This window comes from Argopecten irradians, chromosome 2, assembly GCF_041381155.1.
Source record: "Argopecten irradians isolate NY chromosome 2, Ai_NY, whole genome shotgun sequence".
In the NCBI taxonomy this organism is placed as follows: domain Eukaryota; kingdom Metazoa; phylum Mollusca; class Bivalvia; order Pectinida; family Pectinidae; genus Argopecten; species Argopecten irradians.
The window spans coordinates 55,489,643-55,504,519 of record NC_091135.1 but is presented as its reverse complement, the minus strand read 5'-3'; the positions used below and the strand labels follow the sequence as shown (position 1 = coordinate 55,504,519).

At 37.9% G+C, this 14,877-nt stretch overlaps 1 protein-coding gene across 1 annotated transcript in view; it reads right to left on the bottom strand.

Moving 5' to 3' along the window:
* Positions 1 to 13,391, bottom strand: part of LOC138316002 (putative leucine-rich repeat-containing protein DDB_G0290503) — a 77,701-nt gene extending 64,310 nt beyond the window's left edge. Inside the window, exon 1 of the mRNA XM_069257470.1 lies at positions 12,847 to 13,391. Within this exon, the coding sequence (XP_069113571.1) occupies positions 12,847 to 12,911 (65 nt within the window). The 5' untranslated portion in view covers positions 12,912 to 13,391. The remainder of the gene's footprint in view (positions 1 to 12,846) is intronic.
* Between the last annotated feature and the right edge of the window lie 1,486 nt (positions 13,392 to 14,877).

Below are 14,877 nucleotides of genomic sequence, written 5' to 3'. Positions count from 1 at the left end.
GTTGATGGCTTTTCTCTCTCCTTTTAAGGTACATGTATAAAGCACTGTTTAAATACTGAGAACATGTGTCAAATTTAGTCTTATTAAAAATCAGTGTGTGTCACCTTACCATTGAACAATATGGCCCAGCATGAGTTTTATAAGGTAGAATTTGATTGGTGTAGTTAGCCTAAGATATACCCAGGGTGAAACACATAAAGCAAAATTAGGTGGACACTTATTTGGACATTTCTATCAGTTTTGCATTATTCCAATAGCTAAAGTCTACAATTCAATCACAAAACTGGCATATATTAATTTCTAAATCATCAGTCATTCTAGATGTAAATACATTTGATTGATTTATAATGACAAATGCAGTTGAAATATCAGCCCTTGATATGTAAAGTCTTATTACATAAATGACATAAATGACATTGGGTCATCTAAAAAAAAAAAAAAAGAGTTTTTTTTTTAAATGTAGGTATTTATTGGTATGTATTACTTACAACTGTAAAAGGACATGGGTATTTATTGGGTCCATTATGGTATGTATCACTAACAACTGTAAAAGGATTAGGTATTTATTGGTTCCATTATGGTATGTATCACTAACAACTGTAAAAGGACAAGGGTATTTATTGGGTCCATTATGGTATGTATCACTAACAACTGTAAAAGGATGTGAGTATTTATTGGACCCATTATGGTATGTATCACTAACAACTGTAAAAGGACATGGGTATTAATTGGACCCATTATGTATGTATCACTAACAACTGTAAAAGGATGTGAGTATTTATTGGGCCCATTATGTATGTATGACTAACAACTGTAAAAGGACGAGGGTATTTATTGGACCCATTATGGTATGTATCACTAACAACTGTAAAAGGACATGGGTATTTATTGGGCCCATTATGGTATGTATGACTAACAACTGTAAAAGGACGAGGGTATTTATTGGACCCATTATGGTATGTATCACTAACAACTGTAAAAGGACATGGGTATTAATTGGGCCCATTATGGTATGTATCACTAACAACTGTAAAAGGACATGGGTATTAATTGGGTCCATTATGGTATGTATCACTAACGACTGTAAAAGGACAAGGGTATTTATTGGGCCCATTATGGTATGTATCACTAACAACTGTAAAAGGACGTGGGTATTTATTGGGCCCATTATGGTATGTATCACTAACAACTGTAAAAGGACATGGGTATTTATTGGGTCCATTATGGTATGTATCACTAACAACTGTAAAAGGACAAGGGTATTTATTGGGCCCATTATGGTATGTATCACTAACAACTGTAAAAGGACATGGGTATTAATTGGACCCATTATGGTACGTATCACTTACGACAGTAAAAGGACAAGGGTATTTATTGGGTCCATTATGGTATGTATCACTAACAACTGTAAAAGGATGTGGGTATTTATTGGGCCCATTATGGTATGTATCACTAACAACTGTAAAAGGACATGGGTATTTATTGGGTCTATTATGGTATGTATCACTCACAACTGTAAAAGGACATGGTATTTATTGGGTCCATTATGGTATGTATCACTAACAACTGTAAAAGGACATGGGTATTTATTGGGTCCATTATGGTATGTATCACTAACGACTGTAAAAGGACATGGGTATTTATTGGGCCCATTATGGTATGTATCACTAACGACTGTAAAAGGATGTGGGTATTTATTGGGCCCATTATGGTATGTATCACTAACAACTGTAAAAGGACATGGGTATTTATTGGGTCTATTATGGTATGTATCACTCACAACTGTAAAAGGATTAGGTATTTATTGGGTCCATTGTGGTATGTATCACTAACGACTGTAAAAAGACATGGGTATTTATTGGGCCCATTATGGTTTGTATCACTTACGACTGTAAAAGGATGTGGGTATTTATGGAGCCCATTATGGTATGCATCACTAACGACTGTGAAAGGACGAGGGTATCTATTGGGCCCATTATGGTATGTATGACTAACGACTGTAAAAGGATGTGGGTATTTATTGGGCCCATTATGGTATGTATCACTAACAACTGTAAAAGGACGAGAGTATCTATTGGGCCCATTATGGTATGTATCACTAACGACTGTAAAAGGATGTGGGTATTTATTGGGCCCATTATGGTATGTATCACTAACGACTGTAAAAGGATGTGGGTATTTATTGGGCCCATTATGGTATGTATCACTAACGACTGTAAAAGGACAAGAGTATCTATTGGGCCCATTATGGTATGTATCACTAACGACTGTAAAAGGACATAGGTATTTATTGGGCCCATTATGGTATGTATCACTAACGACTGTAAAAGGATGTGGGTATTTATTGGGCCCATTATGGTATGTATCACTAACGACTGTAAAAGGACAAGAGTATCTATTGGGCCCATTATGGTATGTATCACTAACGACTGTAAAAGGACATAGGTATTTATTGGGCCCATTATGTATGTATCACTAACGACTGTAAAAGGACATAGGTATTTATTGGGCCCATTATGTTATGTATCACTAACGACTGTAAAAGGACATGGGTATTTATTGGGCCCATTATGGTATGTATCACTAACGACTGTAAAAGGACATGGGTATTTATTGGGCCCATTATGGTATGTATCACTAACGACTGTAAAAGGACATGGGTATATTTATTGGGCCCATTATGTATGTATGACTAACAACTGTAAAAGGACGAGGGTATTTATTGGGCCCATTATGGTATGTATCACTAACAACTGTAAAAGGACATGTGTATTTATTGGACCCATTATGTATTTATCACTAACGACTGTAAAAGGATGTGGGTATTTATTGGGTCAATTATGGTATGTATCACTAACGACTGTAAAAGGACATGGGTATATTTATTGGGCCCATTATGTATGTATCACTAACAACTGTAAAAGGACATGGGTATTTATTGGGCCCATTATGTATTTATCACTAACGACTGTAAAAGGACATGGGTATTTATTGGGCCCATTATGGTATGTATCACTAACGACTGTAAAAGGACATGGGTATATTTATTGGGCCCATTATGTATGTATCACTAACGACTGTAAAAGGACATGGGTATTAATTGGACCCATTATGGTACGTATCACTAACGACTGTAAAAGGACATGTGTATTTATTGGACCGATTATGGTATGTATCACTAACGACTGTAAAAGGATGTGAGTATTTATTGGGCCCATTATGGTATGTATCACTAACGACTGTAAAAGGATGTGGGTATTTATTGGGCCCATTATGGTATGTATCACTAACAACTGTAAAAGGACATGTGTATTTATTGGACCCATTATGGTATGTATCACTAACGACTGTAAAAGGATGTGAGTATTTATTGGGCCCATTATGGTATGTATCACTAACGACTGTAAAAGGACATGGGTATATTTATTGGGCCCATTATGTATGTATCACTAACAACTGTAAAAGGACGAGGGTATTTATTGGACCCATTATGGTATGTATCACTAACGACTGTAAAAGGATGTGAGTATTTATTGGGCCCATTATGGTATGTATCACAAACGACTGTAAAAGGATGTGGGTATTTATTGGGCCCATTATGGTATGTATCACTAACGACTGTAAAAGGATGTGGGTATTTATTGGGCCCATAATGGTATGTATCACTAACAACTGTAAAAGGACATTGGTATTTATTGGACCCATTATGGTATGTATCACTTACGACTGTAAAAGGACATGTGTATTTATTGGCCATTATGATCCCGATTAAAAGGATGTGGTATTTATTGGCCCATTATGGTATGTATCACTAACGACTGTAAAAGGATGTGGGTATTTATTGGGCCCATTATGGTATGTATCACTAACGACTATAAAAGGACATGTGTATTTATTGGACCCATTATGGTATGTATCACTAACGACTGTAAAAGGATGTGGGTATTTATTGGGCCCATTATGGTATGTATCACTAACGACTATAAAAGGACATGTGTATTTATTGGACCCATTATGGTATGTATCACTAACGACTGTAAAAGGATGTGGGTATTTATTGGGCCCATTATGGTATGTATCACTAACGACTATAAAAGGACATGTGTATTTATTGGGCCCATTATGGTAGTATCACTAACAACTGTAAAAGGACATGTGTATTTATTGGGCCCATTATGGTATGTATCACTAACGACTGTAAAAGGATGTGGGTATTTATTGGGCCCATTATGGTGTATGTACCTACCACTAATGACTACTTGGCAGGTATCAAATATTTTCGATGGTTTCCATGCTAGCAGTGTGAGCTGACACACAAAATGAACTCTGTGTCATATCTTGGTGTGGATTTTAAAAAGGACAAGAGGATATATTGATTTATACTTAAATTTTCTTCCTTGCTGATAATCATTCAAATCAATACAATTCTCCAAATTTTTTATTTGATTTTACTTGTATAGAGCTGTTCCTATGTTACCCGACAGATCAATTCCTTCACTTGTTTTAACTCTACCAGCACCAACTCCATTACAAAATTCACTCCCATCTCCCAATTTTATTTTTATTATCATTATTTTCATTTTATAAAAACCTTATACAAGTGACAGCAATAAGTTTAACAGTATCCCTTTTCCTTCATACTCCCCCATAAGGTTTTGATCAAATTTTATTTTGAGTGCATTTTCATATCTGTGATACATCAACTTGCATCCAACCCAATCCTATCCACACACCCTCCAATTGAGTGTTTTCTTTTCTCAAATCCTTATTTGTAAACCAAATTTTTCTGTACCATTCAGTCTGGAAAAGCTTTAAAAAGTTTGACTATAAAACTAGTTGTATCTAGAATTGCTTATTTTCATAGAAAGAGTAGCTCAATATGAATATGAACATCTCCAGCCCTACCATTTATATAACTTTAATATTTCCCTTCTGTAATTATAAGTGATGTAAATTGCTCAGTTTCAGAAAAGGTTATTACAGTAATATAGGCAATTCTTTTTCAATGTCCTTTTCCACCTTAACTGTTGGTCTCCACCCATTTAACTTTCATCTGAAATTTAACAGTCAACCTATTCTAATTCCAATTAGCATTTCAGGAAAATTAGTCCTTCAATGTATTGACCCAGGATGATAAGACCTTTTTCTTGAAACAAACTGAAGTCTATCGACTTTCAAATGACCACTGAGTGTATCAAACATATTATTTGGATGCTTCTTGGTATTTAAGAATGAAGAAAAAAAAATTTTTTTTTTTTAAATTTTCCAAACAATTCAGCACTCGGTACTATCCCAATATGAGACAATACAGCACTACTAGGGTTAAACATGGTCCATAGGATTACCCTGTACATGGTCCTAAGGATTACCCTGTACATGGTCCTTAGGATTACCCTGTACATGGTCCTTAGGATTACCCTGTACATGGTCCTTAGGATTACCCTGTACATGGTCCTTAGGATTACCCTGTACATGGTCCTTAGGATTACCATGTACATGGTCCTTAGGATTACCTTGTACATGGTCCTTAGGATTACCATGTACATGGTCCTTAGGATTACCTTGTACATGGTCCTTAGGATTACCCTGTACATGGTCCTTAGGATTACCCTGTACATGGCCCTTAGGATTACCCTGTACATGGTCCTTAGGATTACCCTGTACATGGCCCTTAGGATTACCCTGTACATGGTCCTTAGGATTACCCTGTACATGGTCCTTAGGATTATCCTGTACACAGTCCTTAGGATTACCCTGTACACAGTCCTTAGGATTACCCTGTACATGGTCCTTAGGATTATCCTGTACTTGGTCCTTAGGATTATCATGTAAATTGTCCTTAAAATTACCCTGTACATGGTCCTTAGGATTACCCTGTACATGGTCCTTAGGATTACCCTATACATGATCCTTAGAATTACCCTGTACATGGTCCTTAGGATTACCCTGTACATGGTCCTTAGGATTACCTTGTACATGGTCCTTAGAATTACCTTGTATTTGGTCCTTAGAATTACCCTATACATGGTCTTTAGGATTATCCTGTGCATGGTCCTTAGGATTATCCTGTACTTGGTCCTTAGGATTATCATGTAAATTGTCCTTAAAATTACCCTGTACATGATCCTTAGGATTACCCTGTACATGGTCCTTAGGATTACCCTATACATGATCCTTAGAATTACCCTGTACATGGTCCTTAGGATTATCCTGTGCATGGTCCTTAGGATAACCCTGTGCATGGCCCTTAGGATTACCCTGTACATGGTCCTTAGGATTACCTTATACATGGCCCTTAGGATTACCCTGTACATGGTCCTTAGGATTATCCTGTGCATGGTCCTTAGGATAACCCTGTGCATGGCCCTTAGGATTACCCTGTACATGGTCCTTAGGATTACCTTATACATGGCCCTTAGGATTACCCTGTACATGGCCCTTAGGATTACCCTGTACATGGTCCTTAGGATTACCTTGTACATGGCCCTTAGGATTACCCTGTACATGGCCCTTAGGATTACCCTGTACATTGTCCTTAGGATTACCCTGTACATGGCCCTTAGGATTACCCTGTACATGGTCCTTAGGATTACCCTGTACATGGTCCTTAGGATTACCCTGTACATGGTCCTTAGGATTACCCTGTACATGGTCCTTAGGATTACCCTGTACATGGTCCTTAGGATTACCCTGTACATGGTCCTTAGGATTACCCTGTACATGGTCCTTAGGATTACCCTGTACATGGTCCTTAGGATTACCCTGTACATGGTCCTTAGGATTACCCTGTACATGGTCCTTAGGATTACCCTGTACATGGTCCTTAAGATTACCCTGTTATTGGTCCTTAGGATTACCCTGTACATGGTCCTTAGGATTATCCTGTACATTGTCCTTAAGATTACCCTGTACATGGTCCTTAGGATTACCCTGTACATGATCCTTAGGATTACCCTGTACATGGTCCTTAAGATTACCCTGTACATGGTCCTTGGGATTACCCTGTACATGGTCCTTAGGATTACCCTGTACATAGTCCTTAGGATTACTTTATATTTGGTCCTTAGGATTACCCTGTACATGGTCCTTAGGATTACCTTAAACATGGTCCTTAGGATATTATGTACATTGTCCTTAATTTAGGATTACCCTGTACATGGTCCTTAGGATTTCCCCTGTACATGGTCCTTAAGATTACCCTGTACATGGTCCTTGGGATTACCAGTGCATGGTCCTACATATACTTTTAAGTACATGGTACTTAGTATATTTCCTAGTAAATTTCACCACTAAGTATTTCCTAGTATTATTATTTTGCCTTTATTATGAATAATAACCCGGAAGCTACCATGGATCCTCCCCTGACAACCTTTTTGATAAATAATAACCCGGTACCTACCATGGATCCTCCCCTGACAACCTTTATGACAAATAATAACTAGGTACCTAAAATGGATCCTCCCCTGACAACCTTTATGATAAATAATAACCCAGTACCTACCATGGATCCTCCCCTGACAACCTTTATGATAAATAATAACCCAGTACCTACCATGGATCCTCCCCTGATAACCTTTATGATAAGTAATAACCCTGTACCTACCATGGATCCTCCCCTGACAACCTGTATGATAAATAATAACCCGGTACTTACCATGGATCCTCCCCTGATAACCTTTATGATAAATAATAACTTGGTACCTACCATGGATCCTCCCCTGATAACCTTTATGATAAATAATAACCCGGTACCTACCATGGATCCTCCCCTGACAACCTTTATGATAAATAATAACCCGGTACCTACCATGGATCCTCCCCTGACAACCTTTATGATAAATAATAACCCTGTACCTACCATGGATCCTCCCCTGACAACCTTTATGATAAATAATAACCCAGTACCTACCATGGATCCTCCCCCGACAACCTTTATGATAAATAATAACCCAGTACCTACCATGGATCCTCCCCTGACAACCTTTATGATAAATAATAACCCAGTACCTACCATGGATCCTCCCCTGACAACCTTTATGATAAATAATAACCCAGTACCTACCATGGATCCTCCCCTGATAACCTTTATGATAAGTAATAACCCTGTACCTACCATGGATCCTCCCCTGACAACCTTTATGATAAATAATAACCCAGTACCTACCATGGATCCTCCCCTGACAACCTTTATGATAAATAATAACCCTGTACCTACCATGGATCCTCCCCTGACAACCTTTATGATAAATAATAACCCTGTACCTACCATGGATCCTCCCCTGACAACCTGTATGATAAATAATAACCCGGTACCTACCATGGATCCTCCCCTGATAACCTTTATGATAAATAATAACCTTGTACCTACCATGGATCCTCCCCTGACAACCTTTATGATAAATAATAACCTTGTACCTACCATGGATCCTCCCCTGACAACCTTTATGATAAATAATAACCCGGTACCTACCATGGATCCTCCCCTGATAACCTTTATGATAAATAATAACCCTGTACCTACCATGGATCCTCCCCTGACAACTTTATGATAAATAATAACCCGGTACCTACCATGGATCCTACCCTGACAACCTTTATGATAAATAATAACCCGGTACTACCATGGATCCTCCCCTGAAACCTGGATGATAAATAATAACCCTCCCCATGGATCCTCCCTGAAACCTTATGATAAATAATAACCCGGTACCTACCATGGATCCTCCCCTGATAACCTTATGATAAATAATAACCTGGTACCTACCATGGATCCTCCCCTGATAACCTTTATGATAAATAATAACCTTGTACCTACCATGGATCCTCCCCTGACAACATTTATGATAAATAATAACCCGGTACCTACCATGGATCCTACCCTGACAACCTTTATGATAAATAATAACCCGGTACTTACCATGGATCCTCCCCTGACAACCTTTATGATAAATAATAACCCTGTACCTACCATGGATCCTCCCCCCCCTGACAACCTTTATGATAAATAATAACCCTGTACCTACCATGGATCCTCCCCTGACAACCTTTATGATAAATAATAACCTGGTACCTACCATGGATCCTCCCCTGACAACCTTTATGATAAATAATAACCCTGTACCTACCATGGATCCTCCCCTGACAACCTTTATGATAAATAATAACCCTGTACCTACCATGGATCCTCCCCTGACAACCTTTATGATAAATAATAACCTGTACCTACCATGGATCCTCCCCTGACAACCTTTATGATAAATAATAACCCTGTACCTACCATGGATCCTCCCCTGACAACCTTTATGATAAATAATAACTTGGTACCTACCATGGATCCTCCCCTGACAACCTTTATGATAAATAATAACCTGGTACCTACCATGGATCCTCCCCTGACAACCTTTATGATAAATAATAACCTGGTACCTACCCATGGATCCTCCCCTGACAACCTTTATGATAAATAATAACCTTGTACCTACCATGGATCCTCCCCTGACAACCTTTATGATAAATAATAACCCTGTACCTACCATGGATCCTCCCTGACAACCTTTATGATAAATAATAACCCTGTACCTACCATGGATCCTCCCTGACAACCTTTATGATAAATAATAACCCTGTACCTACCATGGATCCTCCCCTGACAACCTTATGATAAATAATAAAACCCGGTACCTACCATGGATCCTCCCCTGACAACCTTTATGATAAATAATAACCTGTACCTACCATGGATCCTCCCTTGTCAACCTTTATGATAAATAATAACCTTGTACCTACCATGGATCCTCCCCTGACAACCTTTATGATAAATAATAACCTGGTACCTACCATGGATCCTCCCCTGACAACCTTTATGATAAATAATAACCCGGTACCTACCATGGATCCTCCCTTGTCAAACCTTTATGATAAATAATAACCTGATACTTACCATGGATCCTACCCCAACAACCTTTATGATAAATAATAACCTGGTACCTACCATGGATCCTCCCTGACAACCTTCATGATAAATAATAGCCCGTTACCTACCATGGATCCTCCCCGACAACCTTTATGATAAATAATAACCCTGTACCTACCATGGATCCTCCCCTGACAACCTTTATGATAAATAATAGCCCGTTACCTACCATGGATCCTCCCCTGACAAGCTTTATGATAAATAATAGCCCGTTACCTACCATGGATCCTCCCCTGACAACCTTTATGATAAATAATAACTTGGTACCTACCATGGATCCTCCCCCGACAACCTTTATGATAAATAATAACTTGGTACCTACCATGGATCCTCCCCTGACAACCTTTATGATAAATAATAACCCTGTACCTACCATGGATCATCCCCTGACAACCTTTATGATAAATAATAACCTGGTACCTACCATGGATCCTCCCTTGACAACCTTCATGATAAATAATAGCCCGTTACCTACCATGGATCCTCCCCCGACAACCTTTATGATAAATAATAACTTGGTACCTACCATGGATCCTCTCCTGATAACCTTCATGATAAATAATAACTTGGTACCTACCATGGATCCTCCCCTGATAACCTTTATGATAAATAATAACCTTGTACCTACCATGGATCCTCCCCTGACAACATTTATGATAAATAATAACCCGGTACCTACCATGGATCCTACCCTGACAACCTTTATGATAAATAATAACCCGGTACTTACCATGGATCCTCCCCTGATAACCTTTATGATAAATAATAACCCTGTACCTACCATGGATCCTCCCCTGACAACCTTTATGATAAATAATAACCCGGTACCTACCATGGATCCTACCCTGACAACCTGGATGATAAATAATAACCCGGTACTTACCATGGATCCTCCCCTGATAACCTTCATGATAAATAATAACCTGGTACCTACCATGGATCCTCCCCTGATAACCTTTATGATAAATAATAACCTTGTACCTACCATGGATCCTCCCCTGACAACCTTTATGAAAAATAATAATCTTGTACCTACCATGGATCCTCCCCCGACATCCTTTATGATAAATAATAACCTGGTACCTACCATGGATCCTACCCTGACAACCTTTATGATAAATAATAACCTGGTACCTACCATGGATCCTACCCCAACAACCTTTATGATAAATAATAACCCTGTACCTACCATGGATCCTCCCCTGACAACCTTTATGATAAATAATAACTTGGTACCTACCATGGATCCTCCTTTGACAAGCTTCATGATAAATAATAACCTGGTACCTACCATGGATCCTACCCCAACAACCTTTATGATAAATAATAACCCTGTACCTACCATGGATCCTTCCCTGACAACCTTTATGATAAATAATAACCCTGTACCTACCATGGATCCTCCTTTGACAAGCTTCATGATAAATAATAACCTGGTACCTACCATGGATCCTCCCCTGATAACCTTTATGATAAATATTAACCCTGTAACTACCATGGATCCTCTCCTGACAACCTTTATGATAAATAATAAACCTGGTACCTACCATGGATCCTACCCCTACAACCTTTATGATAAATAAGAACCCGGTACCTACCATGGATCCTCCCCTGACAACCTTTATGATAAATAATAACCTTGTACCTACCATGGATCCTCCCCTGACAACCTTTATGATAAATAAGAACCCGGTACCTACCATGGATCCTCCCCTGACAACCTTTATGATAAATAATAACCCGGTACCTACCATGGATCCTCCCTTGTCAACCTTTATGATAAATAATAACCTGATACTTACCATGGATCCTACCCCAACAACCTTTATGATAAATAATAACCTGGTACCTACCATGGATCCTCCCTTGACAACCTTCATGATAAATAATAGCCCGTTACCTACCATGGATCCTCCCCCGACAACCTTTATGATAAATAATAACCCTGTACCTACCATGGATCCTCCCCTGACAACCTTTATGATAAATAATAGCCCGTTACCTACCATGGATCCTCCCCTGACAAGCTTTATGATAAATAATAGCCCGTTACCTACCATGGATCCTCCCCTGACAACCTTTATGATAAATAATAACTTGGTACCTACCATGGATCCTCCCCCGACAACCTTTATGATAAATAATAACTTGGTACCTACCATGGATCCTCCCCTGACAACCTTTATGATAAATAATAACCCTGTACCTACCATGGATCATCCCCTGACAACCTTTATGATAAATAATAACCTGGTACCTACCATGGATCCTCCCTTGACAACCTTCATGATAAATAATAGCCCGTTACCTACCATGGATCCTCCCCCGACAACCTTTATGATAAATAATAACCTTGTACCTACCATGGATCCTCCCCTGACAACCTTTATGATAAATAATAACTTGGTACCTACCATGGATCCTCTCCTGACAACCTTTATGATAAATAATAACTTGGTACCTACCATGGATCCTCCTTTGACAACCTGTATGATAAATAATAACCCGTTACCTACCATGGATCATCCCCTGATAATCTTTATGATAAGTAATAACCTGGTACCTACCATGGATCCTCCCCTGACAACCTTTATGATAAATAATAACCCGGTACCTACCATGGATCCTCCCCTGACAACCTTTAAGATAAATGATAACTCGGTACCTACAATGGATCCTCCCCTGACAACCTTTATGATAAATAATAACCCGGTACCTACCATGGATCCTCCCCCGACAACCTTTATGATAAATAATAACCTGGTACCTACCATGGATCCTCCCCTGACAACCTTTATGATAAATAATAACCCGGTACCTACCATGGATCCTCCCCCGACAACCTTTATGATAAATAATAACCTGGTACCTACCATGGATCCTCCCCTGACAAGCTTTCGTTATCCTTTAGATCTGCACTTGAATCTCCTGTACTCATGTCTTCCTCAACACTCCAGTGGTTATTACTTCATTCAGGGTTTTTTACAGCAGAAACCATCAACAAGTCATTAATTAAGTCCACTCAGCGTCCAATCATTGATTGCCTTCTTATGTATTGCCTTAAATCTTCAGTCGGAAACTGATAAGTGACATCTTTGTTGTTAGCCGAGGTACATTGTGGTCTCAGTAAGAAACACTCCAGCTATTTAATGAAAATATTGAACATCAATATTAAAGGTACAGCCTTATAATTGAACAAGCACTATTTTGATTCCACACATAAATACCAAAGCTCCTTCATATCACAGCGTATAGACATTGAAATCAAAATATTTGAATTGTCTCTTTTGTTTATCTTTGTTTCCTGCTCCTCGATGGAAATTCAATCGGTGTGTTTGTTCTATACGGCTATACATTGCCTTGGTCCTGTGTTACCTTCGTTGACGTATCATGTATTTAATATGTACTCTCCACAGATTTTTACGTAATCAGTGTTTTACCCTTCTGTTGGGAAATTTAAATATCATACAAGACAACGTCCTGTTTAGGTAACAACTTAGACATTACCTAGTTTACCTGACACCTGATCGTTTAATAGTAATTACCTGTAAAAGTAACAACTAAGACATTACCACACATTTACCAGGTACACTGACTGACATGAAACTAGTCAGGCCAAATCACCCCGAAGAATTTTTTCAACAATTCTAATTCAACCTGCGAAATTTTATTCATATACATTTATATACACAGAAATACTGGCCGTCACTAGCTTTAATATAATATACAGTAACACAAAGGCTGTAATTTAGGGAGTTTTTCATTCCGCTGTATAAGAGAAGGTCATTCAACGGAGTACTCCACTATCTCTTTTAACTCTGGCATAAAGCATTGACACATAAAACGTTTAAAGTAATCTACAAATGGCCTGAAAGACTCTCTGTGTTTTCTAATGAAACTTTATTTACAGAGCAAGGCTGTACCCATCTCAATAGCTTAACAGCCAACTGATTAAACCTGAAATACAAATTGCTCCTTTGGACATACAGTTATAGACTTTATTACATTAAATGACAACACAGTTTAGCTATTTCTTAATTTAACTTGGATTTTAATTTCTACTATATTTACCTGTTACAATTCTTTTTAATTCAAAATTGTTTAAAAACTTCTTCTTTTTTATTTTGCTCCTCAATATTTATTTAGTATCTGATCATCTGTAATATTTGAGCTACCTTTCCAGATCCAATTTAAAATCTCCCATTCTATTGATATAATGGCAAACCTTTAAAAAAAACACCAATCCCCATGTTCTGTTATATTACCTATGAAGTTTTGATATATCATCTAGCTATTAATGCAGTAATGGCATTGAAATATTTTATCAAAGAAAATCAAATTATATGAAAATTGTTTAATATCAGTGATATTCAATATTTAGGAATTCATTAACCTGATTTTACAGCTTGTTTAAGATTTATGAATAATGAAACTAAAGGATATATTAAATTGATTAATATATATTGAAGTTTTGTAACATTATAGCACATTTGAAGGTCAAGGTCATTCATACTTTTGATCACTATTCACACCAGCTTTCAAAAACGAGACTGGACCAACGAGCTGACAAACCAAAATATTCCCTATATGATGGTTATATGTTGCTGTTGAATACCTAAACTTTTACATCAGCATGTCTCATATCCCAATAAAGGCTTCTGTGTGTTTTGGTTAATGAGAAGAAGTTTTTGTTAAATGTTTCTTTAGATGCCAATGTGACACAATGATATAAGACCTATGACCTTACATTAAAACTTACCTATCTGATTTAATCAGTAGCTGTACTATACGGGTGAGTGTTGAGAGTCACACCTGGTCTCCATTGGTACAGACCTTTTACAAACATTTACGTTTTTACTGTAAGCCCTACTAAAAGCTCAGAACTTACCGACGTAGGTGAAGTG